General features: G+C 45.4%; 1 protein-coding gene across 1 annotated transcript in view; it reads left to right on the plus strand.

Moving 5' to 3' along the window:
* PKD2L1 (polycystin 2 like 1, transient receptor potential cation channel) overlaps positions 1–25,643 on the plus strand; it is a 57,401-nt gene that overhangs the window by 2,833 nt on the left and 28,925 nt on the right. The window contains 4 exon segments of the mRNA XM_073793744.1: positions 9,905–10,008; positions 11,002–11,160; positions 12,469–18,581; positions 18,994–19,107. Coding sequence (XP_073649845.1) covers positions 18,347–18,581; positions 18,994–19,107 — 349 coding nt within the window. The 5' untranslated portion in view covers positions 9,905–10,008; positions 11,002–11,160; positions 12,469–18,346.

Raw genomic sequence — 25,643 nt, forward strand, 5'->3', positions numbered from 1 at the left:
TGCAGAAGACATAACTTGTGTATGAAAAATGTACGGAATACACACACACAAAAGGCCCAAATCGGTAAGTGACTTTAGAAAGGTCAAGGATAGAAAGTCAATATAAAAAATTATTCCATCCTATATACTATTTAAAAACAATTGGAGAATGAAAATTGAAATATACTGTTTACAATAGCATCAAAAATATCACATACAAAGGATAAATCTAAGTAAATATTTGCGGGATAGCTACACTGAAAATGACAAAACGTTGCTGAGAGAAACTTAAAAATTCTTAAAGAAATGGAGACAAAATAGAAATTGAGATATACTGTGTTCATAGATGGTTAGACTCAATGTTGATCTATAGATTAATTTAATCCCTATAAAAATCCAACAGATTTCTTTGAGGAAGTAGACAAGCTGATTCTAAAATTTAAGTGGAAATGCAGAAAGGGTCTAGAGTAGCCAAAAACAATCTTGGAGGAATTAAGTTGGAGGAATTAAACTATTTTAATTAGGACTTACTATAAGGCTAGAGTATTCAAGGGAGTGTGGAGTTAGAAAAAGTAGAGACAAATAGATCAATGAAATAAATTAGAAATTTTGAAATCCACCAACATGTATGGTTAACTGACTTTTTACAACAGTCCCAGGTCAATACAGTGTGGAGGGGAAAGTCTCTTTAACAAGTATTGCTGGGACAACTGGATATCCATATAAAATAAACGAACCTCAACCTCTAGCTCACTCCACACATAAAAATTAATTTGAGAGGGGTCATAGAGCTAAATGTAAAACCCACAACCATAAAGTTTCTATTGGGTTGGCCAGAGAGTTCCTGCGGCTTTTAAGTAAAAATAAAAGACATATTTTTCATTTTCACCAAGAACTTTATCGAACAACGTATTCACCATTTTGTTCCACTACCTTCTGCCATTTTCCAGGCAACTTCATAATTCCATCTTCCTAAAACTTTTTGTCCTTTTGAGCAAAGAACTGTTCCAGGTGCCTTTTAGTCTTGAAGGGAATTGAAATTTTTTCCATTAAGAGAATTTTGTAAAGACTGAAATAAATGGAAATCCAAAGCTGCAATGTCTGGTGAATAATGCAGATGAATCAGAACTTCCCAGCCAAGCTGTAACAGTTTTTGCCTGGTCATCAAAGAAACATGTGGTCTTCTTGCATTATCCTGATGGAAGATTATGTGTTTTCTCTTGACTAACTCTGGACGCTTTTCATCGAGGGCCACTTTCAGTTGGTCTAATTGGGAGCAGTACTTGTTGGAATTAATCATTTGGTTTTCCGGGAGGAGATCATAATAGAGGACTCCCTTCCAATCCCACCATATACACAACATCACCTTCTTTGGATGAAGACTGGCCTTTGGTGTGGTTGGTGGTGGTTCATTTCGCTTGCCCCATGATATCTTCCTTTCCATATTATTGTACAGTATCCACTTTTCATTGCCTGTCACAATTTGTTTTAAAAACGGAACATTTTCATTATGTTTCGGTAGAGAATCGCATGCAGAAATACGGTCAAGAAGGTTTTTTTCTGCTTAATTTATGTGGAACCTAAACATCAAAGCTATTAACATAACCAAGCTGGTGCAAATGATTTTCAACGCTTGATTTGGATATTTTGAGTTTGTCGGCTAGCTCCTGCGTGGTATAATATTGATTGCTCTCAATTAATGTCTCAATTTGATCACTATCAACTGGTCTACCTGACCGTGGAGCATTGTCCAGAAAGAAATCTCCAGCATGAAACTTCACAAACCACTTTGAGATGTTCGATCAGTCACAGCACCTTCTCCATATACTGCACAAATCTTTTTTGTGTGTGTTTCAGTTGCGTTTTAACCTTTCTTGAAATAAGAAAGCATAATATGCCAAAAATGTTGCTTTTTTTCTTCCATCTTCAATATTAAAGTGGCTACACAAAAATTCACCAATTTTGATAAGTGTTTTTTTAAATGCACGCTGATATGACAGCTGTCACAATACAATCTAACAAAATTGTTTCAAATGATGTTAAAGGCAACTAAGTGCTACTAGAGCCATCTTACAGAAAAAAACAAACGAACTCTTTGGCCAACCCAATATATAAGACAGAGGAAAATATCTTTGTGACCTTGAGGTAGGCAGAGGTTGTTTGGACAGGACACAAAAAGCAGTAACCATAGAGGGGAAAATGGATAAATTAGACTCATGAAATTTAACATTTTCATGCAACTAAGAGTTCGCATGCCGCAACTAAGACCCGGCACAGCCAAAATAAATAAATAAATAAATAAAATTTAAAAAGGAAAGTTAACATTTTCTGATACCAAAAGGAACTATTAAGAAAACAAATAGAGGGCTCCCCGGGCTCCCCTGGTGGTGCAATGGTTAACAATCCGCATGCCAATGCAGGGGACACGGGTTCGAGCCCTGGTCTGGGAAGATCCCACATGCCGCGGAGCAACTAAGCCCGTGCACCACAACTACTGAAGCCCGCATGCCTAGAGCCCGTGCTCCACAACAAGAGAAGCCACCGCAATGAGAAGCCCCCGCACCGCAACGAAGACCCAACGCAGCCAAAAATAAATAAATAAAATAAATTTATTTAAAAAAAAAAAGAAAGAAAACAAATAGGCAGGGAATGGGAACATATACTACAGTACATAAAAAGATAAACAACTCAAAAATGGCAAAAGATTTAAGCATAACGTTTCACAAAAGAAGGCATAAAAATGGCCAATAAGCACATGAAAAATTACTGAACAGCACTAGTCTTAGATATGACACCCAAAGCATAGGCAACCAAGGAAAAAATAGATAAGTGGGACTTCATCAAAATTAAACCTTTTGTGCTTCAGAGGATATTATCAAGAAAGTGAAAAGACAACTCACAGAATGGGAGAAAATGTTTGCATATCATATATTGGATACGGAACTCATATCTAGAACATACAAATAACTCTTACAACTCGATAATAAAAAGACAACTAACCCCATTAAAAATTGAATAGATATTTCTTCAAAGAAGATTCACAAATGACCTATAAGCACATGAAAATACGCTCAACATTGTTAGCCATCAGGGAAATGCAAGTCAAAACCAAAATGAGATACTTCATACCCATTAGGATGGCTATATTCAATACGACAAATAAAAAGTATTGGTGTGGATTTGGAGAAATTGAAATCCTGCTGCTGGGAATGGAAAATGGTGCAGCCTCTTTTGAAAACAGTTTGGCAGCTCCTCACAAGGTTAAACATGGAGCTGCCATCTGATCCAGCAATTTCACTCCCAGGTATATCCCCAAGAGAAATGAAAACATATGTCCGCACAAAAACTGGTACACAAATATTCATAGCAGCTTTATTCATAACAGCCCCAAAGTGGAAGCAACCTAAAATGTCCATGAACTGACTAATGGATAAATTAGATGTAGAATGTTTTTACAGCAGTAGAAAAGAATGCAGTACTGGTACATACCACGACATGAATGAACCTTGACAATATCATGCTAAGTGAAAGAAACCACTCAACAAAGAACCATATATGTATGACCCCACTTACATTAACTGTCCAGAATAGCAAAATCTATAGAAACAGAAAGTAGGTTAGTGGTTGCCTAAGGCTTGGAGGGGGCAATGGGGAGGTTGTGTGACCTTGCCGCTCCAAGCATGGCTTTGGGTGTCCCACTCTAAGCAGCCCAGCGAAGGTGCGGTAGGCTTCCCTGGGAAGCCATGATCTGCCTGGAAGAGGAGTCCTCCAGGTGTGTGGGTAGGGAGGGTGGCCCACTCCTGGAGCTCTCCCGGGCTTTCAGGAAGAAGCAGACTTGTGAGGCAAGGTTACTTCTCCCTTTTTCACCTCACGTGGTTGTTGGCTACAACGTCAGCTGCCATGTCTGTCAGGACAGTCCCTCTGTTGACTCTGACATGGCCAGGGCAAGGGTTTAGAAATGTAGGGGCACACTCTGCATGCTGGTCATTCTGACAGTTTACTAGTGTCTGTCTGCTTCCTGGACTCAGGCTGAAGCCTCCAGAGTCCATGTTCTGAAGACCCTGGCAGCCCAGGCATTATGATACTGCATTGCTTTGAGGCCAACCACATCATACCCTTGTAGGTTTCAGTTTCTTTCCCTGTGCGCAGTAGGCAAGGGGGTGACACAGTAGACGACTCTGCTGGGCAAATAAGCTTAGGAGTATGGAAAATAGCAAGATTCCAGAGGCTGTTCCTTTCTCTTCCAACTCTAGTCCCAGCTTCATCTCTGGCTTGCTCTTTTAATGCTGTCCCTCAGTTTCTTGTCTGTGAAAGGGGAACAAGCAGACTTAAATTATCATATACTTCCCTCGTAGGGGGGAGGTCAATAAATATCCAGCTCTGGTCTCCCAGGGGTTTGGGGAAAGGATGAGGGCCCCTGTGATAGGCTTTCTGCATATGTGTGACCTTTATCCCAAGAAATCTCGTGATGCTCATGAATACCTGCTTATGACATGGATAGGCCCCAGCAGTGGACACAGTTTGGGCCTCCCTTTTCCCTTTCCTTGTTTAGGGAGAGGGAGCTTGGGGACACATGCCTGGGATCATGGCACATTAGACTGCAGAAGGAAAGAGGAAGATGGAGTTGCAGCTTAGTGGTGGGGACTCGTGCTTGGGTAACACCTCCCTTGAGGATCTGTCACTGTCCCGAGTCAGATGTCAGACGGGGCTGGAGGAGGAGTATGTTCACAGATCTTCATGCAACCTGGACAGCCCACTTGACAGTCCCTTCCTTTTGCCCTCTGGGGTCCCTGTAAGGAGAGGCCAGCAACATCTGTAAGGTCTGAGCCTGGGGAGGTCAGGCTTATAGAAGGACCAGCTGTGAGCCTCATAGGTGCTCAGGGACATCAGGCCTGTCTCCTGCCCCAACTCCCCCCTGGTCTGTCCTTCCTTACTTCCTCCTTCCTCGCTCTTTTATGTAGATCTAAGCCAAACCTTGGATGTACATAAGTAAAGATAATACATTCCCTTCACCTAAGGTCCTACTCAGTGATGCCAGAAACTTGGCCCATCTCTTCCCCCATGACTAACGAATACCCAAGCTTTCTCCCAGCCACTGTTGCTTCAGCCCCTCAGATCCTGAGGGGACCTCAGGACAAACAAGCACACTGAGACAAGGTATGACCCAACTAGCCCCACAATGCCATCCACACTTCCCATGGCATTGTGACATCAGGGCAAGAGGCCAGAGCTGTATAAACTGTCCTCACAACCGTGACCTCAGGCTTTCCCATGGGATCTGGGAATGTGGAGGAAGGATGGAAGCCAATGCCCACATGTGGCCTGGGATTTGCCCCAACCTGTCCTCTGTGCAGAGAGAAGGGGCAGGAGCCTCCTGGGCTGTGGGCTCTTCCCTGTCTCATGGTCCAAGCTGAGTCACAGGCAGCAGACAGCCAGGAGAGCTAGCAATCAGTGGACTCCCTTCCTCCTGCCTGGAGGAGTGGGGACCATGCTGCTCTGCCTTCTGGGTACCCACTGGCTTCTGGGGGAGATCAAATGAAACAAGGGATGGGGCCCCCACACCCCCATAAATATATTGGTTCCCTCATTAAGTGAATGTGGAGCGCCAAACCACGTGGTCCCAGGCACAGTGGTAAGTGCTGAGGTCATAAGGAGGTCCTGCCCTTGGGCGGTTCACCATAGTGGAGGAGATCCTTGTAACTGGCTGATGGAGTTTAGCACAGGGTGCTATGGACTCCAGAGGAGAGGCACACGCCAGACCAGCATGGGAGAATCAGGGAAGACTTCCTAGAGGAGATGGCAGTGCTAAGCTTCAAGGGGCCACTGGGATGGATGATGTGGAGAAGGGCAGTTCTAGGACAAGTTTAGAGGCTCAGAAGAGGGAGAGAGACTCAAAACTGACACTCTGCTAACTAGGACCTGGAACATGCTCCTCCAGGGCCCCAGGCCAGTGAGATGGTGCGAGGTCTTGTGCTGTGTGACCCTGGTTGAGGAAAGGCTGGTGCACTTGTCCAGCCAACTCCCTGTATAACCACACGTCTGTGTATCTATACCATCCCTGGAGCTCTGAGCTACCTCTCTGCAGCCCTTCTCCCCCAGATTCTGCCCGTCAGGCACAGAACAGCAGTGTGTGTGTGTGTGTGTGTGTGTGTGTGTGTGTGTGTGTGTGTGCGCGCGCGCGCGCACGCGCGCACGCGCGCGCGCACGCGCGTGTTCATGGACGCTCATGCGCACATAGTTGCATGTGCAGCTGTGAGTACCGGAGGAGGGGCCTCTACCAAGTAATTACTACCTGTCTCTGGAAACTGGGGCTATGTCTGCAGATCAGAGTGAGTGCTACTGGGAACAGTTCATGTCTCTGGTCAGAGTGTGACCCAGGGACTGACAATCTGGGCAGGCGAGACCTGGGGACCAAGGTCTTAGGAGCAGGGTCACTGACAACCCGGGTAGGTGAGGCCTGGGGGCAGAGATCACAGGACCAGAGCCAGGCCTGGCGATTTCTGTGGTGACCTGACCTTCAGCAGGGGATCTTCCCCAAGCCCGGGAAGGCATGCCACACCTAAGCATTTCATCTATGGTGGGCAGCAGAGAGGACGGGCACATACAGGCCCAGGGCCTCCAATAACAAATACGTGAGCTGAAAGGAAAGTCTTTCTTGCCCTGACTCTGTTCTGAGCTGAATGGGGAGGAGAGGGGTTTGCCCCAGACTTGCTTTTGTGGTCAGAGAGAGGTGTACCCCCATTTGCTTCGTACAGTGGCTAAGTGCCCGAAAGGGAGTCTCACTGTCTTCCAGAATTCCGAACCAGTGTGCCCTCTCTCCTACAGGTGGAAGGTTTGGGGCCTTAGCCATTCCATGCCCTTCGCCCCCTCTTTGGCTTCTCTCCTCCCTCTCCCTCCCTCCTTGCTGCTCCCTGCAGGTCCCTGTCCGTACTCACCCCCAACAAGGCACCCTTTCCCCAGCTGATGCAGCCTGTAGCCTCATGCACCCAGGCAGCACAGACAACCTGCTCTCCCCTGCCCTTCCCTTTGCCTGACAGTAACCTCTTCCACAGCTGATGTCACCCTGCTTTGCACTGACACAGCAGCTGAGCTGGGCACAGCAGGGCTGCAAGGTCCAGAGGGCAGCTGGCTGTATGCAGAGCCAAGATTCCCTCCGTGCCCCCTACCCCCAGCCTTTCCCAGCCAAGAGTGCTGCTCTCCCTCTGGGCCAGTTCCATACTCCGAGCCAGTGTATCCACCTGGGGATTGAGTGTTGACGGAGGCTTCACAGTGCCCAGTGGAAGGCCAATTCTCTGTTCTGAAGGGGACAGGGGTGGAGAATGGAGCCAGAGTTCTGGTCCTGCCCCTGGGGAGCTCACAGCTTTCCAAGAGAAACAGGACAAAGCACAAGAGCTAACCAGGCGGGATCATATCTGTCGACGGCAGAGTATAAACATACCATACATATTAAGTGGGGTATGGGTTCAGGAAAGGGAGAGGGGCCCTTCCTAACCGAAGTGCCCCTAGCATTGATTAGAAGAAGAGGATGGGCCTGAGACAAACACATTTAGCATTTTTTTTAAGTGTCTACTCCTGTGCACTGGGCTAGGTGCTCTGACAAACTACTAATATTTATTGACGTATTTAACCTTCTTTTACAAGGCTCAGAAAAGCTGTGCCCGTCTGGGGCTGTCGGGGTGGAGGATGATGTGGTGGGACTGTATCACCTGCATCTGCTGGGTGTGTGATAGATACTTCGTAGATTTGTCTAGTAAGTAGTGCTTTGCCAAGCACAGAACAATCGTGCTAAGCAGAGAGTGGGAATGAGTGGTGCTGGTCCTGCTTTTCCCAACCCCTACCTGAAAAGGGAAAATCCTACACTTGCCCCCAGCTTTGCCTTTGACGTCTAGGTGTAAATAATGTAATCAGGGTGGATTTCCAGGCTAGTTCTCTGCTGCTCCCAGGCCAGGGGTTGGCTGGATGCCCTTTTAAAGCCCAGAGTTATTTCCTTCTATTTCCCTAAGGGACTCTGGGTTTGCAATGTCATCTGGCCCAGACATGCTCTTGCAGAATCCTTGGTTTCCCCATGTGCTCCTTTCAGGCAGCAGCCCAGAGAGCCAGCTGTATTCATCCCATCCCTGCCAGGCCTGTCTCTCAGCTGAGGACCAGCCAGGGGGATGGAGGCGCCAAACCCAGACAGAGTTCCGCACACAGCGGTCCCCTCGGCCCAAAGAGCACTCAGGGCGCCTTCAGTGGCTATTGACTCAGTCAGTCCCTGTCGTGCCAAGCACCCAGCAGTCTTCTTTCCTAACACCCTTCTTACCAAACTTCTGCTTTCCATGGGCAAATGCCAACTTCTTCTTCCTGACCCCCAAGAGCTACCTGGGCCTCTTGACCACGTGAAAAAGCTATGGCTGCCCTGTTATATACTTGGCCTTGGCTAAGGCCAGAACCATACTGCCAACTCTGGGGCCAGAGGAGGGTCACCCGAGACAGCAGGACCCCAGGAAAGGGATGGGGCCTGGTGCTGGCCAAACACTTCCTGCCAGGGCAGGCTGGCACCTGGGCCTGTGAGTCAGGGCTGAAGCCAACACCCAGCTAATCCCATTACCTCCTTCACTTTTCAGGGCTTATAAGCAAGAGGGCGGCAAAGGCAGGGCCTGGAAAAAGTCGGGCTTTCTTGGGAGGGTGCAGGTGCCTGGATCCATCCAGGAGAGCAGAGAGTCAGATGCAGGGAATGGGAGGAGCCTGTTCTCGGGTCTCTGGGGGGTGGGGTTGGAAGGTGGGGAGTAAAGTCAGCACAGAGGTGTGAGGTGGGGATTGAATTGCCCCCCTGAGAGGTGGGGAACACAGGTGGCCCTTGGTGGAGACTCCTGAGGGCTGAGGTTACTCCTTCTCCAAAGGAAGGTGTGGAGGCCATGAGAACAGGCCTTACGGACCTCCGCTACTGGTGGAGTAGTTGACCAAGAGCCTCCACCTGGGCCACTTCTAGGTGTGCAGCCTGGGAACTTCCAATTCCTAGGAGCAGCCCAGCCAATAATTGAGCTCAGAAGGGATATTAAGGCAGCCCCTTTCCTGGGAGACACAGAATTCTCCTGGTGGTTTATTTTGGCTCCTTGAAGGTCCTGGCAAACCTTTCTTAGACTAACTATACTACAGGAATCCACCCAACTTTCCTACCCTCTCTCCTTCATTCAGGGTCAGACTTACAGTCTGGTCTGACAACTCTCCCAGCCTTCCTAGGCTCACTCCCTGTCTTCACTCACAGGTGTTTCCCCCACTAAAAACCTTTGCACCTTTATCCAGTCATGGCTACTGCTTCTCAAAAGACCCAGGTTAACTCAGAAAGCTACTGTGTCTCCAGAATGATAAATCCCTGTGGGTTAGGACCGGTTAGCAGGGCCAGAACCTTTAGAATTACCCAGAAGAGAAGAATAAGTAACAGGAAGGAGCAGGGGAGAGAAACAGTCCCTAGGTTGGAGACCCTCTGAGCGCATAGCCTTCCAAACTGGTTTTGTCTGCACTTAAACTAACAGGAGACAGGGTGAGGGTCCTGCTGCCACCTGGTGGAAATTTTAGGCAAAGCACCATTGCACCTTTCCACTCTTCTGTGATTCTGCTCAAGAGGGTGGGAGTGGAGAATTTATTCTGGGGTTTGGGGTCCTCTCTCCCTCATTAACAGCATAAATCAGAGGAACTGAATTCCAAACTTTGCACTCAAACGTTTGTCCTTTAAAATCATCACCATAGTTGTTCATGTCTGTGTAGATGCTAAAAATCATTGGCTGTACACTTTAAATGGGTGAACTGTATGGTCTGTGAATTATATCTCAATAAAGCTGTTTTTAAAATTCAGCACCATAAAAGGAGTTGGAATGAACTGAAACTTTTATTTTTTTAATTTTATTTTATATTGGAGTATAGTTGATCTACAATGTTGTATTAGTTGCAGGTGTATGAACTGAAGCTTTTCGAACATGAAGATGAGGATGGTGGGTTTCGGTTTCTTGGGACATCCCCAAACAGATATGCAAGAAGGTCACGCAGCAGGTACTCAATAAATACTTAGTAAATTACGTGTGCGGTTAAATGGAGCCGCTTCTTTCATTGCCTCACCACCCACACCTTAACCTCTACACCCCGACTCCTCCAAATCAGGCATCTCCAGCCTCCTCACTTTTCAAGGTCTCCTGAGAGATTCTAGTCTAAACATCCAAAAGCTTTTATCGGAACCCATGACCTTTTAGCACCATTTGATACTGTCCATCAGCATCCTCTTCTTAAAACACTCCTCCTCTGGCTTTTGTGTCCTTAAAATCCCTGTTCCTCCTTCTGTCTCTAATGACTCTCTCTCCCTTTTGGCCCCTCTTCCTCCAGCTCCTTAAGCCCTTTTCTCTCTTTGTTCAATCCAATCCTTTGGCAATCTTGACTGTTCCTGTGGGTCCAATAAACACTTTGAGCCACACGATTCCCACATCGCTCTCCCCAGTCTTTATTACCCTCTCAAACTCTAACCCAAATTGTTCAATGGCCTCTCAGATTTTCATCATCTTAACACTTCAGAGTCAAATGTACCTAAAGCTGAATTCCTCACCTTCCTACTGAAACCCGCTCCTTTTGATCCTTCTCCTCAGCCCCCTTTTAATAGCATCACCACCCTTCCAGTTGTCCAGGTTTGAGACCTTAGATGTACTTTTGATTTCTCTCCCTTGCACCCCACATCCAACCAGGTGCGTTATAATCCCAACAGGTTCTGCCTATGAGATTTCTCATATATCTTGCCATTCCTTTCTATTCTTATTTCACCGAAGGAAATTCAGGCTTTCGTTATCTGTCCCTGAACTAGCACAGCAACCTTCCAACTGATTTTCTTGCTTCCAATTTCTCCCCAAACCAACCCATCCTGTTGTCACACTATTTTTCATAAAATATAGCTTTAATTTCATTACTCTGTTCAGATGCTTCTTTTGTCTTTCTGTTGCCTAATGAATTAAATGTCTGGTATCTGAGGCCTTCCATATTTACTCCCAACTCTCTTTCCAGGCTTCCTATTCTCCACCCAATGTGGGATTGTTCTTCCAAAAGAGGCTTACTTCCAAGTTCCCACCTGCCTCCCTTTGTACACTCTGCTGCCCCTGCATGATGACACACAGGAAGTCATTATCACTGTAGTCAGACCCAATTCGGAAGCCTAATGCCACCGTAAGTTCTCTCTCTGATCCTCAATTTCGTCCACCCATAAAATGGAGATAATGAAAAGCTATCCCATAGGATTGTGTGAGAATTAACTGAGATAATACACAGTAAAGTGTCTGGCATGTGGGTGGTTAATAAATAGTAACTATACTTTATTACTGTCTCTTAAAATATTATCCATTCTTCAAATTCCACCTCAATGCCATTTCGTTCAAAATTCCTTTCTTGACCTTCCCGCTTCCAAACCCAATCTCCTCCCTTCCTCTGTTAGATGCTGGACTTCTCATTACATTACTTATCATTGTAGCTATTTTCATACCTGTCACACATTTCGCTCATATTCTTCCCCAACTGTAATCTCCAAGGAAGTAGCAATTAGGCTTAGAGCAAGCCGGTGATAAGCAAATCTATTGCATGATGACTCCCATGTCAAGAAATGAACTGTACTGATATTTCGCTGACGGGGAGAGCTAGTGTGGTGAGGGCAACCAGCCAAGAGGTTCTCTGAGTCTCAAATGAAAATGAACCTCAGGTCTCTATGAACATAACTACTGACAACCTCAGGTGTCTATGAACATAACTACTGACAACCTCAGGTCTCTATGAACATAACTACTGGCTTTTAAAAAATTATTATTTTTTCCAAATGTGAAAATACTCATAATCATTGTAGAAAAAAATCAGCAAAATAAAAAACATCTATAATCACACCATCCAGAGCTACTGCTACTAAATTTTTTATTCTTCAATATTACTCCTTTTTTTCTGATGCATCTCTCTAAGTATATACACAGGAAATTTGGATTCTATAGATGTATATGCCAGAATTTTCATATAACATATATTGAGCATTTTCTATGACATTAACTATTATTCAAAAATGTCGTTAATTTCCGCACAAAAATCCATTATGTGAATGTGTCTTAATTTATTTAACCTTTTCTTTTTTTCTATTGTTGGATATTTGGGCTTCCTCTTTTTTAGCTTTTTCTTTTTTTTTAAACTGTTATCAATCATGCTGATAGAAATACCAAGACAGAGTTCTAGATTTGGGATTACAGGGCCAGTAGAATAAAAGAAAAGAAAGCTCTTGGTTCTGAATTCTTGTTCAGGAATTTTTTTTTTAATTTTGAAATACAATTGACCTTTATTGAGTTATGATTGCCGTACAAAAAGCTGTACTTATTTAATGTGTACAACTTGGTGAGTTTGGCGATAAGTATACACCTTTAAAACCATCACCTCAGGAAATTTTAATCAATTTGTAGTTTCACCAGCTACTCTAGCTCTTTTATTCATTTGTCTGTTTTTCAGAGTTTGAAGAGATAACCAATTTCAGGAGTGAAAAAGTGGTTGGATCTGTGTCTTTGGAAAGACCCCTGAGGCTTGTGTAATTCAAGCTTAGCTCAACTCACATTCCAGTGACCATGCAGGGATAAAGATCACTGTACGTTTTAACATTTCTTGCAGTGTTGTAACTTTCTCCTTGTTTGGTCTTTTAACTCAGTCTGTTTCCTTGTGCATACTTTGCTGCAGGGACAAGATGGGGGAAGAGAGATAGAAATCATCATTCTATTCCTCACTGGCCTCAGAAAGTTAGGTCTCCTGCCGTATAGCCACACAGCACTTTTGCTTCTCCCTTGCAGCACTTTTTATGATTATAAATCATCAGTTATTTGTGTATTTGTTTAATGTTTATCTTCTTCACCAGAATGTAAGTTTCATGAGACAGGGGCCCTGATGGTCTCACTTACTGCTTCATCCCCAAAGTGCAGCATAATCCCTACCTATATTCGGCACTCAGTAAACACCTACAGAATGAATTACCATTGGAATGAGGACTCAGGATGGAAGAATATGTGTCTTCCGTAATGGGGCTCTCAGAGGCGGGGACAAGGAGGTGTCTTGGGTGCTTGCCCTGAAACCCTGAGGTGATGCTGGAAGAGCGAGCCCTGGGGAATCTGCCCTGGTGCTCCAGTCTCCCCTCCTCACAGGCTTGGGACTTTCAGTCAACAGTGCCTCATTGTGAAATTTGGTGAGTGGCTCCGAGGGGAAGAAGAATTGCGTTCTCTCATGTCCTCTTCCCTGAGCCTCTCTATCCTCCATCCCTTTTCCCTCTCATGCCTTTCTTTCTCCTGGTGTATCTCCTCGCCTTTCTTTCTAGGCTGGTATCTCCAGCTCACATGGAGCTCTTTCCTTCCCCACTCCACCCACTCCAGCAGGTGGCCTAACACTTCACACCAGCTACAGAACACTGCCTGCCACAGGGGGAGCTCTGCCTAGAAGGGATAATGCTGATGGATTATGTCAGGACACGTGAGCTCTCCGGATGACGGGACTACACTCAGCAAGAGGACATAATCATGGCCTCAGACCCATTTCCCAGGGCTTAGTCAACTGACAACTAACTTTCCTATTTTTGTTGGTGATATCATCTGTCTCCTACCACCTGGGTTTGATTGCTTCCCTCCATCTGTCCAATCTTCTGTAGAAGGTATGGACAGATGGACATTGATGTCCAGGAGGGTCCTCTAGAAATGGGAGGAAAGCTGAGGGTCTCATTCAAAGGGTTCTTTTTGGAGAGATGGAAGATACAAAGTGTATTCCAGAAGGACTTTGAAATCAGGGAGGTGGAAGGAAGGGAGAAAAAGGTTGAAGTGGGTCCTTTTGATGAGGAGATGGGTCACCTCCAGCCTCTCTGTGAGGTCCCTGGTGAAATAGAACAAAGGCTCTTTTCTTGCTGTCCTGGGCTGGGACAGCTGCAACAGGACTTCATATACGTGGACCTTCCAACAGATCTGGCTTGCTCATTGTGGTGTATGGAGAAGCTGGGACTTGTGGTGGCCCCTGGTGCAGTGCTGTGGTGTCTGTTACATGAAAACAGGCAGGGGAGGAGTCCCTTCTGCTTAGCCTACTCAGGTTGTTTGCTTGGTCCACGATGTTTGTTGTTGAAGTCTTGTGCTACTCAAATTTCAGTATTTTTTTAAATAAATTTATTTATTTATTTGTTTGTTTTTGGCTGTGTTGGGTCTTTGTTGCTGCTTACGAGCTTTCTCTAGTTGCGGCGAGCGGGGGCTACTCTGTTGTGGTGCGTGGGTTTCTCATTGCGGTGGCTTCTCTTGTTGCGGATCATGGGCTCTAGGCACGCGGGCTTCAGTAGCTGTGGCTCGTGGGCTCTCGAGCGCAGGCTCAGTAGTTGTGGCACAGGGGCTTAGTTGCTCCGCGGCATGTGGGATCTTCCAGGGCCAGGGCTCAAACCCATGTCTCCTGCATTGGCAGGTGGATTCTTAACCACTGCGCCACCAGGGAAGGCCCGAATTTTGGTATTTTTACTATGCAGATGACTCTGGTGGTGAAGGTTAAGCTCTTATACCCAGGGTTCTTTCTTATAGATAAGTGATTTCTAGTGTCTTCCACTGAGAATCATTGCCATAGTGAGCCATTGTAACTTATAAAGTGTTTCCTATGTTTATGTCTATTGGGGTGAAAAAGGTTGAGTCACTATGTAAAATACAGAAGGTGGTTTGCAGCTTGCTTCTCCCTGTAGAACCTGGACTGTCAATCTCCCCAGAGTTCCTTTCTCTAAAGTATGGAAAGTGTCCTATCCCAGAGGAAGTTCTATGGAAAACTTATAAGGAGATGGACCACAAGTTTCCATCTTATAGACTTTGATGTCTCCGGACTCTTTGTCAAGGCCTAGCAGATCCAGGTAGCACTGGAGAAGCTGGCTGGGATGGGGATGTTGTGAAAAGGAAGTACACTGGTGGTGGGAAGAGGATAACTCTCTTCCTGATGTCTGCATGAGGAGAGCATGTGACCAAAAAATTTATCCCACTGAAGCAATGGGACCAATTCACCAAGTGGTTAAGAGCCTTCATAACGAAGAGGTACTTTTGGTTTAGATGACTCACAAGGCTTGTCCTGTGGTTATAAAACTCTTCTAAGAGGTGCTTTCATTCAAAGGCTACTTGTATAATACCCTCCACCTGAAATGCTACCATTCTATTCTGTTGGTGTCATCTGAAATGAAATGGGTGTAGGCACAGAGAGTTCTGGGGCCCTTGTCCTTCAGGGGCAATGACAACAGAGTCCTGGCTGAAGGTGTCTACCTTAACCATGAACTGCTGTGTGTGAGTGGAATGCACCAGGATGGATGCAATGGTATGATCATTAAATTTGTTGTGTGCTTTATAGTGTACAGAGTTTATAAAGACTTCTATATTCTATTTTAGTTTTAAAATAGTCCTTAAGGTCAACAGGGCTGGCCTTATTATCAACAATTTGCAGATAGGTAAAGAAAGTCTCAAAAGGGACTTGTCCAGAACCATCTGGTCAGTGTGTTGCTGAACAAAAAGTTAAACCCAGGAGTTCTGGTTTCAAGTTCAAGCGTCTTGGGTTTTGCTACAGGACTCCCCTGAAATGAGCTGCCCTTTTTAACAGAGTGAAGTCAAGTGCCAATAGAAGCTGGAGGGCATGGAGAACTGCTGGCCATTAAATCATTAGGAGATCCCACTTTATTACCACATTTACAACTTCTTGAGTAAGACTAAACCTCTTAGGAACACAGAACATCTTTTGAGAATATTTCTCAAGCTCTGTTTCATAACCTGTGCCCCATGGGGGCATTATAGGTTGATTCTTACTTGGCGAGTGCTCCAGACGGAGCAGGGAAGAGCAATGTTGGCCAGGTAGGTGATCGTGACAGGTCACACACTGCTGGCCTTAAGCTCCCAGTGATACCGAGCAGTGCCCTGTGGGGCTCCTGGGTACAAAGCCTTTCTGTGTCCCCCATTTCTTTGATTATAGGATATAGTCTTCGTTCAGCCTCCTTGACCTTCCCCGAGTTCCAATGGGCAGATTCAAGCAGTTACTAATTAGGGAAGGGAGGGGATGAGAGACCAGGGAGAAACAAACCGTCAAGAGAAACAGTAGTGCAGCCTTGGGGCAAGGTCCTGGTTCCCCATCAAGGATACACACAACAATATCTTTGAGCTGTTTTGCAGATACTGAAACCCCCTCCAGGTGGGAGAAATTAATGATTAATGATGGTATGCTGCCCACAGGCAGGTAGACCTCAGACCAGTTGGAACCTGAAGGTTGATGATGCTGACTCCTACTTACCTCACCACCAACCCATCAGGAGAATGTCCACAAGCTGATCACGGCCTCTTTGAACCATTACTGTAAAACTTCTCACTATCCTCTCCAAGAGGGACACATAGTTTTCAAGGGCAGGAGCACACTGTGTCCCCCTTTGCCTGGCAAAGCAATAAAGCTGTCCTTTTCAACTTCACCCCAAACTCTGTCTCTAAGATTTGATTCGGCACCAGTGTACAGAGAAGCTGAGCTTTCAGCGTCATCAGGGGTCTGGGACCTGTCACGTGATGAACCTCCTTGGGTCCATCCAAACCCCTGCTATTCACAGGCCTCCCCGAGGATACAAAATTACCCCAAAGGAACCAGAAACCGTCTCCAGTTCCTTTCCCCACTTCTCTGGACTCTACTGCTAGCTTCCTGTTCATCACCTCTGTCCCAGAGTTCAGTTTTGCAAGCCGGGGGTCCTTTTGCAATTGTTTGAAAAGCATGTGGGTGAGAGATACCAGCTCCCTTTCCTTCACTATCAGATGATTTCAGACAAAATGAGCAGTACAGGCCCAGTTCCTGATCCTTTGTCTTCCCAAAGAAAACAAACACCTTGGAATGTATGTCCCACTAACCAAAAAAACGGAAAGATGGGAACTCCTCCATCTAGGAAAGCTCACAGAGTGGCCTTAGCTCCAGCCCAGACAGAGAGTTAATTCCCTTCATAATATCTGGGCCTGGGGCAGGAGCTCCAAGCAGCAGACCCAGGGGTAGGACAGGCGCCATCTCAGATGCTGAGGTACATTTATTTATCAAGGAGCTGAGCCCAGCCCTGGGTTGTCTGGGATCAGGATCTCTTTATGGGGACACTGAAGACCGGTGACTTCCACCAGGCTGATGTTTTACTGAGCACAAAGGTGGGCTTCAGGCCACCGCATCAGTAGAGTAGCCCAGATGGGGAACCAGGAGCTGGAGAGAGGGCAGCTCCCACTCCAGCCATCAGGGAGGAGGTAAGCACCTGCCCTTGTGGGACCAGCCCCGTACTGAGCCTGTAGATGAACGGGCCAGGGCATGTGATCAGAGGCTGGATCCGGGCACAGGCAAGGATGTGCTCAAGGGTCCTTGCCAGGGTTTTGATTCAGAAACCAAGACTGGATAAAAAGCAGATCAGCCTGGATACCTCTTCTATGAGCATTTTGTGCTCCTGCGTTCAGTTCTAGGTCCAGTACTAAGCAGAGCCACAAGATAAGATTGTCAGCTGAGCTGGGTCCAGATATACCTTCCGCTTAAGGAGTCTCAGGTCACACAGTCCTTGCCCTTTGCTCTCTGATCCATCTTCCCAGTCAGTGCTTAGCCTTTTTCCTAGGCTGAGCCCTACCCCTTCAAAGAAGACCTTTCTAGCAGTATAGCTCACCCATAAGCTACAAGAGGGCAGACCTCGGAAAAAAGGATACAGCTAAGCTGGAACTCTGCAGGCTTTTCCCCTCCTCATCAGTGGCCAGAAAGCCTGTCCCTTAAGTATCTGAAGCAGGGGGTCCTCCTGCCACTATCCTTCTCCCCCAGCTGTGGGGGTGGAATGAGGTAGGAGAGGGGGCAGCTCCAGGTGAGACAGTAAAAGAGCCTCAGACACTGTTGGCTGAGCCTGGGAGGGAGGCAACACTTTTCAGTCTCCTGTGCCTGCCCTTGGTCCCCACCCCGATCCATGGCGGCCCTTTCAGGAGCTTTTAGTGGACATGAACTCAGACCTGCTGTGGAGTCGGCCAGCCTCCCTCTCCTCTCAGCCCCACCCATTGCTCTTTCATCACCTCTTTTGTCTGACTCAGGACCATCCCTCCCAGGCCCCATCTGCAAGCAGCCCTCCTCTCCCCACAACATTCACCTCTCTCACCCCTCCTTCCTTCCAGCCCCAGTCTCCACACCCTCCTATTCCCCTGAACAGGCACCTGCTTTCCTCCTACAAAAGGCAGGAGACAGAGGCTGTGTGAGACCAGCTGCTCTCACACTCCCTTTCCTTTGCCCTCTGCTGGCTAGGCTGGGCTGTGCCTTTGTTCTGTCTTCCTCCCAGGTGAGAGTGGGTACCTGAGGTGCCAGGTCTCCTGCCTCATTCCCCATGAATGCTGTGCAATGTCCCGCGGGGCAGGAGCTGCAAAAGCTGGGGAGCGGAGCCTGGGACAACCCCGCCTACATTGGCGCCCCCTCCCCGCGTGGGACACCAAGGATCTGTACCATCTCCAGTGAGGTGCCTCCTCCATCCCAACCCAAGAAGCCTGAAGATGGACCCCAGGAGAAGGCACACAAGACCCTGGTGTCCAGTTGCTGCCTTCAGATCTGTCGTGGCATCAGAGGTACCTGGTGGGGGAGGGTTCTCCTGAGATACTGGAGTCAGGAGAAGGGGTCCACAGAAGCTGTTGGAAGGGAATACAGTCTGAAGAAGAGGTGGAATCTCAGTGTGTCTTTGAGGTTTGTGAATGGTCTGCGTTAGAGCTGAATGCCCCAGAGTACAGAGGCTAGTTTAGTGGTCTCCCAGAGGGAGAGCCTGGCACAGTCATCTCTTGGGGACCCAGAAGGGTATGAGGGAGCTAGTTTGAGGGAAGACACGGATGTGATGATGCCTTAGACTGCCCCACCTGAGATAAGGTGACAGGTAAAAGGGCTGGGGTGGAAATGAGAATAAAGTCCAGGGACTGATAGGTAGGGTAACTGGAAGGAGCCCTGCTGTTGGGAATCCTGGGCGTCTTTCCAATGTCCCTCCCTTAGGACTTTGGGGAACAACCTTGACTGAGAACACAGCTGAGAACCAGGAACTTTATGTCAAGACCACCCTGCGGGAGCTTTTGGTGTACATGGTGTTCCCGGTGGACATTTGTTTCTGTGAGTAACATCTGTCTCTGTGCACATCTGTGTGTGAGAACATCTATGTGTACAACAACTGGGCACACACCTCTGTGGGCAACATCTGTGGGGACAGCCTCCATCTGTGCGAGCAGGCTGTGCCCTGGGATCTTTATATCAATAATAACATTCTATTTTATACCTTTTCAGCTTAAGATTTTTTAATTAAAAAGAAGTTGTCACTGAGTTCAGGAGAAAAAGGCAGACTATTGGAAAGCTTTTAATACAGGTTACTTCTTCAAGTGTTATAAGAGGAATCCACTTTTTAAGTTCAAGTTCCTGATATCTACTTAACAGCCACTGTTTTCTATTAGCAGGTGGAAGTTTTTACCCTTCTGTAAAGAGTGGAAGACACTCCTTTTTATTTATTTATTTATTCATTTATTTGGTTGCACCAGGTTTTAGTTGTGGCAGGCAGGCTCCTTAGTTGCAGCTCCCAGTCTCCTCAGTTGTGGCATGTGAACTCTTAGCCATGGCATGCTTGTGGGCTCTAGTTCCCTGACCAGGGATCGAACCCGGACCCCCTGCATTGGAAGTGCGGACTCTTATCCACTGTGCCGCCAGGGAAGTCCCAAGACACTCTTTTCTGTTCAGAAAAAATAGTTTGGTGGGTTTCACAGAGTTATTATACTAGGTCTGATCCACATTTCTTTGGAGGCAGGAGGAAAAAGATTCAGCAGGCCTTAGAGCTCAGATCCCTAATAAAAGGATTAAAGATGCAAATGGTGTGGTAGTCAGTGCAGCTAAGGTTCTCCCCTGTGAAAGAGCACCATGTCACAGGCTTTGAGGGAAGCTTATCTGAAGATCTATCTATAGATATAAGCTGGGAAGGTTTGGTCTCTAAGTTGAGAGAAGCAAGTGAATAGATAGATCGGTGAACCATGGAAGAATAGAGTCAAAGAATTAGAGATAATAATAAAGGTGGACCAAACAGATGCTATAAGGCCTACAGATAAACATGCTTTGCTTTTCTATTAATTGCTTCTTTAAATTTTTGCACAAGTGAATTTTGGCTAGTTTCATAGAGTTGTGTGTGTATGCGTGTGTTGATTGAAGCTGCAGCTTGGACCTTACAACTAAGGTGCCTCCATTACTAGGTGGCTTTATACCCCACAGAAGCCTCTGTTCTTTTTAGGATGCATGAATCGTTTGCAAGTAGACTCTGAAGGTCTGATTATATAAGTTTTGGTTAAAAATTTCATCATCTTTGTGAGCTATCCACATGTGTATGAGCCCTCTAGGAAAGCTGAACACTTGTTTTGGTTGTACTCTGTTGGGACTCACTCTGTGGGGATAGACGGGACAATTCTACATGTTTACCACAGGCCATCAGCATGGAGTGAAAGGAGGCAGAGCATATGGGGAACAACAGTCAACCCAGTGTACATTTTTGGGGGCCCATTTGATTCCTTTCAGCAATGACTCTCAGAAATTCGTTTGTTGACATACTGACTTTTTGTCTTAACCATCTGCTAGGAAGGAGTGTTTCTCTCCTTTTTCAGATCCTGTGACAACAGCTGTAACCTGCAGGCAGAGCCTTTCTCTATAAATGACTCAAATATCTCCATTTCCAGGTTAGCCTTTGGAGCAAGATTGGGAGGTTTCTAGCTCCCCAGAGTTAGACTGAACCATTCTGGCTTCAGGGTGGGAAGCTTAAGTTCTATCCACTTGTGTTCTCTACTTTTTGAGATCTCAATGCACCGACAAATACTAGATGGTCTGTAACTTGCCAAAGTCTGAGTCGTGGACTCAGTCCAATAATTACAGAATCCTGAAGTGGCCAGGAGCTTTAGAGGTCATCTAGTTCAAGGATGCAGAAATCCTTTCTCCAAGATCCCTCCTGTGGTTCTCTGTCAGGTGACCAAGCAGCCCCATCGTGGGGAACATCCACGGGAGTTTCACTCTTTCATGGGGCAGCTCTTCTACTGTTGGGAAGCCCTATTTCCTTTCATCCACAGAGCTCCCCTTTCTATGCCAGACATTGGACTGAGATATACAGAGATGACTGATCCTTGAGCCTTTCAGGGGCTCATCTTCTCCTTCTGAGAACTTCCTTCTATTGAGCCGTCTACTTCCCTGTTACTCTCCGAAGTGACAACCCTTCCACTGTGACTGAATGTGGCTATCGTGTTTCTCCTTGGTAATATGTTCTCTGGATTAGTTACCTTCTAGTTTCTCACTAAACCAGTCATTATAATATGGTTTCCAGAAGTGATATTATGCAGAGATTGAAGGCATGGGCTCTGAATTTACACAGACTTGGGTTCAAACACCAGGTTCTACCATTTACCAGGTGCGGGACTTTGAGTAAGTTGCTTAACTTCTCTGAGTGTCAGTTTTCTCATCTGTACCTACCCAATCCAATAAGATTATTACATAAGGTACATGAGGCAATATCCATGAAGTCATTACCTCTGTGCCTAGCATATAGTAAAAAATATTCCATAATGCTCACCATCCTGATTGCCTGTCTCTAGGCCTGATCTATATGATGCCCAGTAATGGACAAAATACTCCATAGTCAGTCTGACCAGTTCAGAGTTCTGTGATTCCTTTACTTCAGTTGTATCCAGATTTGTGGAATATATGAGGACATGCAGAGGAAATAATTTCTAAACTAAAATCTGAAAAATGAGGAGAATTTAGCTCCCTGAAAGAGAGGTAAAGACAAGGGAAGTTTCTGGGGAGAAAGAACAGCATGTGCCAAGTCCCAGAAGTGACAGAGGGCGTGGTCTAATGAGAGTGCATCAGTGTGGCTGGAGCAGGGAGTTTGAAGAGCAAAGTAGTAAAAGATGACAAAGCTGGCCGTTTAAGCAGGGGCGGGTCATGAAGGGTCTTATAAGGTATGATATGGAATTGGGATGCTATCCTGAGGACCCTGTGGGGAGCCACTGAAGAGTTATAAGCACAAACGCCAGCCCCCTCAAGAACATTCTTATGAAAGAGAATTTGGAGGCCTTCACATTCTGATGGTTCCTACAACACATAACAAAATACCACTAAAACTAGTTTCCTAGGCCCCATGCTCTCCCAGCCCCTTCCTTCCTTCAGGCTAATCTTCAGGCAACACTGAGCCTTGGACAAGGTCTCAGTAGGGCTTCTTTGGTGCTCTCCAGGGTCCTGACCTCACCTGTCTGGCATCTCCGCTTCCTCAGCCTCCCTGAGCTCTGGCCACCTGCAACTAGACTATGTATTCTCAGTGGGGATGATATAGCCCCCAGAGGGGTGGAAGTAGTTTCTTTCAGGGCAAAAAAAATCCTACTTAGATATTTCTATAGCTTTTTGGCTCTCCAAAGGGCTATAGTACATAAGCAAATGTAGAGAATATATGTGGTATTAAAATTTAATTAGGGTGGAGGGTGATTAGGAAGACAATGTCTAAAGAGGCTCCTGGGTTAGGGTACAATACAAAAAATGTTAAGAAACACTAAAATAGACCCACCTAATTTTGCTAGTCAGTGTGCTGACTAAGATGTCCTACCTCAGGACGGGGATGCAAGTCCTGGCCATAGAATCTGGTATAAAGCAGGGTGGCTGTTGTGTTGTTCTATCAGGATGCTGTCTTCTAAGAGCTGCCATGACATGTGATATGCTGCCATGATATGCATATGCACTGTACCAGTTTGCTTTTCCCTGTCAATTCCTGAAACTAGGTTCAGATGCTCCAGGACCCATATTGGCATTAAGATAAATACTATGGCATAATGGAAAGATAGAACATCGGAGTCAGACTAACGGGATTCAGATACCAGCTCTTCTGCTTATTGGTTTTGTGATGTTAGGCACTTCCTTGTTGGTAGAACAGGGATAATAATACTTATCTTATGGACATAACATATATAAAGAATCTAACACAATTACTGATAGTATTTATCTTTGTGTTATCTAGGGGAATTTCAAAATACTTAATCTTTTAGTCTGTTTGTAAAAAATACCTTTCAAGAAAGAAGCAAATCTGAAAAGACTATATAATGTATGGTTCTAACTACATGATATTCTGGAAAAGGCAAAACTATGGAGATAGTGAAAGGACTGGTGGCTGCCGGGGTCTTGGGGGAAGCTGAAATGAGTAGGTAAAGCATAGAGGATTTGGGGGCAGTGAAACTACTCTGTATGACATTATTATGGTAGATACATGTCATCATTATACATTTGTCTAAATGCATAGAATGTACAACACCAAGAGTGAACCCTAATGTAAAGTATGGACTTCGGGTAATGGTGATGTGTCAACATAGGTTCATCAGTTGTAACACGTACCACTCTGGCTGTGTGTATGTGGAGGTAAGGGGTGTATGGGAAATCTCTGCACCTTCCACTCAATTTTGCTTTGAACCTAAAACTGCTCTAAAAATTAAAGTCCTTTTTAAAAAGTCTATTTTAAAATTTATTTATTTATTTATGGCTATGTTGGGTCTTAGTCGTGGCACGCAGGCTCTCTAGTTGCGGTGCTTGGACTCAGTTGCCCCGTGGCGTGTAGGATCTTAGTTCCCCGACCAGGGATTGAACCCACATCTCCTGCATCGGAAGGTGGATTCTTAACCACTGGACCACCAGGGGAGTCCCTAGAATGTCTATTTTAAAATACATTTCAAATTTGTAGTTGGCTCCACATTTAGGGATAGTATCATTTGAGCAGCATCCACTTCTGACATTAAAACTTTAAGGCATTTTCTCCAGAAGACCCCAGTTTATCACTACCACCACCACCACCATCATCATCGTCATTATCAACAGCATAAACAACAAAGCTTTATTGAATAATTTTTCAATGTGCCTGGCACAATGCCAGGTACATTATCTCATTGACTACTCCCAATAACTCTAAGAAATTGGTTCTGTTATCACTCCCATTTTACAAATCGGGAAAAGTTTAGATATGGCAAATAGCTTGCCTAAGGCCACACAGCAAATAAGTGGCAGAAGTAGGAATCCAACTGGGGACTAGCAGCCTTACTCACATTCTAAGCAGTCTCTTTGCATGCAAATTTGTTACACATTAATTTATTAACACCCATCAACATCTTATCAAGGATAACTCCCTGCCCTACCCTAAAAGAAGCAGACTCTTGAGAGAATTCTACCAGCTGATTACTTTTCTTTCTTTTTATTGTCATATTTAAAAGATGATGTAAAAACTTAAGGAACATTTTGAAATACAATTCACCACCACAGTACCAAAGGTTATTTTCTAATTACCAAACTTTATCCATATAGTTATATATTTTGCCTAGTTGTATCATATTGTACACTTCCACTTACAATTATATCATAGTTCCTCATGCTTGTAAGTTGTTTTTATATTTTAATTTTAATGACTACAGTCACACCACAATTAGCGAAAGCATTTCTCTTGTTATTTCAGTATTTGCCTAGAGTAGGTAAATGTATCTATGCTTGCTGCATTTTTTCACCACTTTTGTTGAATTATCTCGGAATTTCCAGGGAGAGAAAATTACTACAAAGACAGGAATGTATTCTTGGTACTTGCTATGTGTTGTCATTTTGCCTCTGTAAGCAATCATATAAATTTATTATGTTGCTAGCACTGTAAGAGCATACCAATTTTTGTCACAACTTCATTAACATTGGATATTCTTATTTATATTTTTTATTACTGAATAGGCATAACATAGTACAATTTACCTTAATTTATTGGTAATTACCTTAACTTATTTTCTCATGTTTTAATATACTATGTGTATTTACTTTTGTGTAAATTGCATAAGAAGTATATTTGAAGACAGGCAAAGAAGAAGATTGGGGGTGAAGTTTGGCACATTAGACCTTAGGTGAGGGACCACCCATCAAAGGGCTTATTTCCAGGATGTGGGTTCCTGGGGCTGGAAAGAACAGTCAACTAAGTCAGGCATCACCTGCACAGCAGTTTGGCCTGGGATGGGCCCCAGTAAACTATAGTGGTCAGCCATACTGAGCACATTTCTTCTCCCTTACGCTTTATTCTAGGAACCGGGTGGGTCTAGACACCAGGGCTATTTGGAGTCTCATCTGGCTAAAATAGATCTATCTTTTTAATGCAGGCGTTGTGGGTGAACCATCGATCTTTTCATAATAACCATATCAGTCGTGCAGCCCTTTAAACCTTACAAAGAGCTTTCACACCTATTATCTCATTTGATCCTGACAGCAATCCTGTAAGGGATAGATATTATTACTTCCGTTTCACAGATTAGGAAGCTGTTATTATTGTCATTATGAATAGTCCAGGAGTGATCAGTAATTCAGAAGGGTCCCTGATGGATGGAGTCAGTCCTATTCCTGGGCAGAGAAAGTGCTGGAGAATGATCTTCCTGCCTCCACCCCTTCCCTCCCACTGTCATGCTGTTTCTGAAAGGGCTTCCAGCCTTTTGTCTTCTTGGCAGGATGGCTGTAGCCTTTTGTTGATGGAGGAAACATTGAAGGTCTTTGTGTGGAAACAATGGCTGTTTGTTTTAGGAGACAGTATTGTTATCTCAAAGGTGCACCTGGGACTGCCCCCACTCCCCCCCATAGGA

The sequence above is a fragment of the Tursiops truncatus genome, chromosome 16 (assembly GCF_011762595.2).
Source record: "Tursiops truncatus isolate mTurTru1 chromosome 16, mTurTru1.mat.Y, whole genome shotgun sequence".
In the NCBI taxonomy this organism is placed as follows: Eukaryota; Metazoa; Chordata; class Mammalia; order Artiodactyla; family Delphinidae; genus Tursiops; species Tursiops truncatus.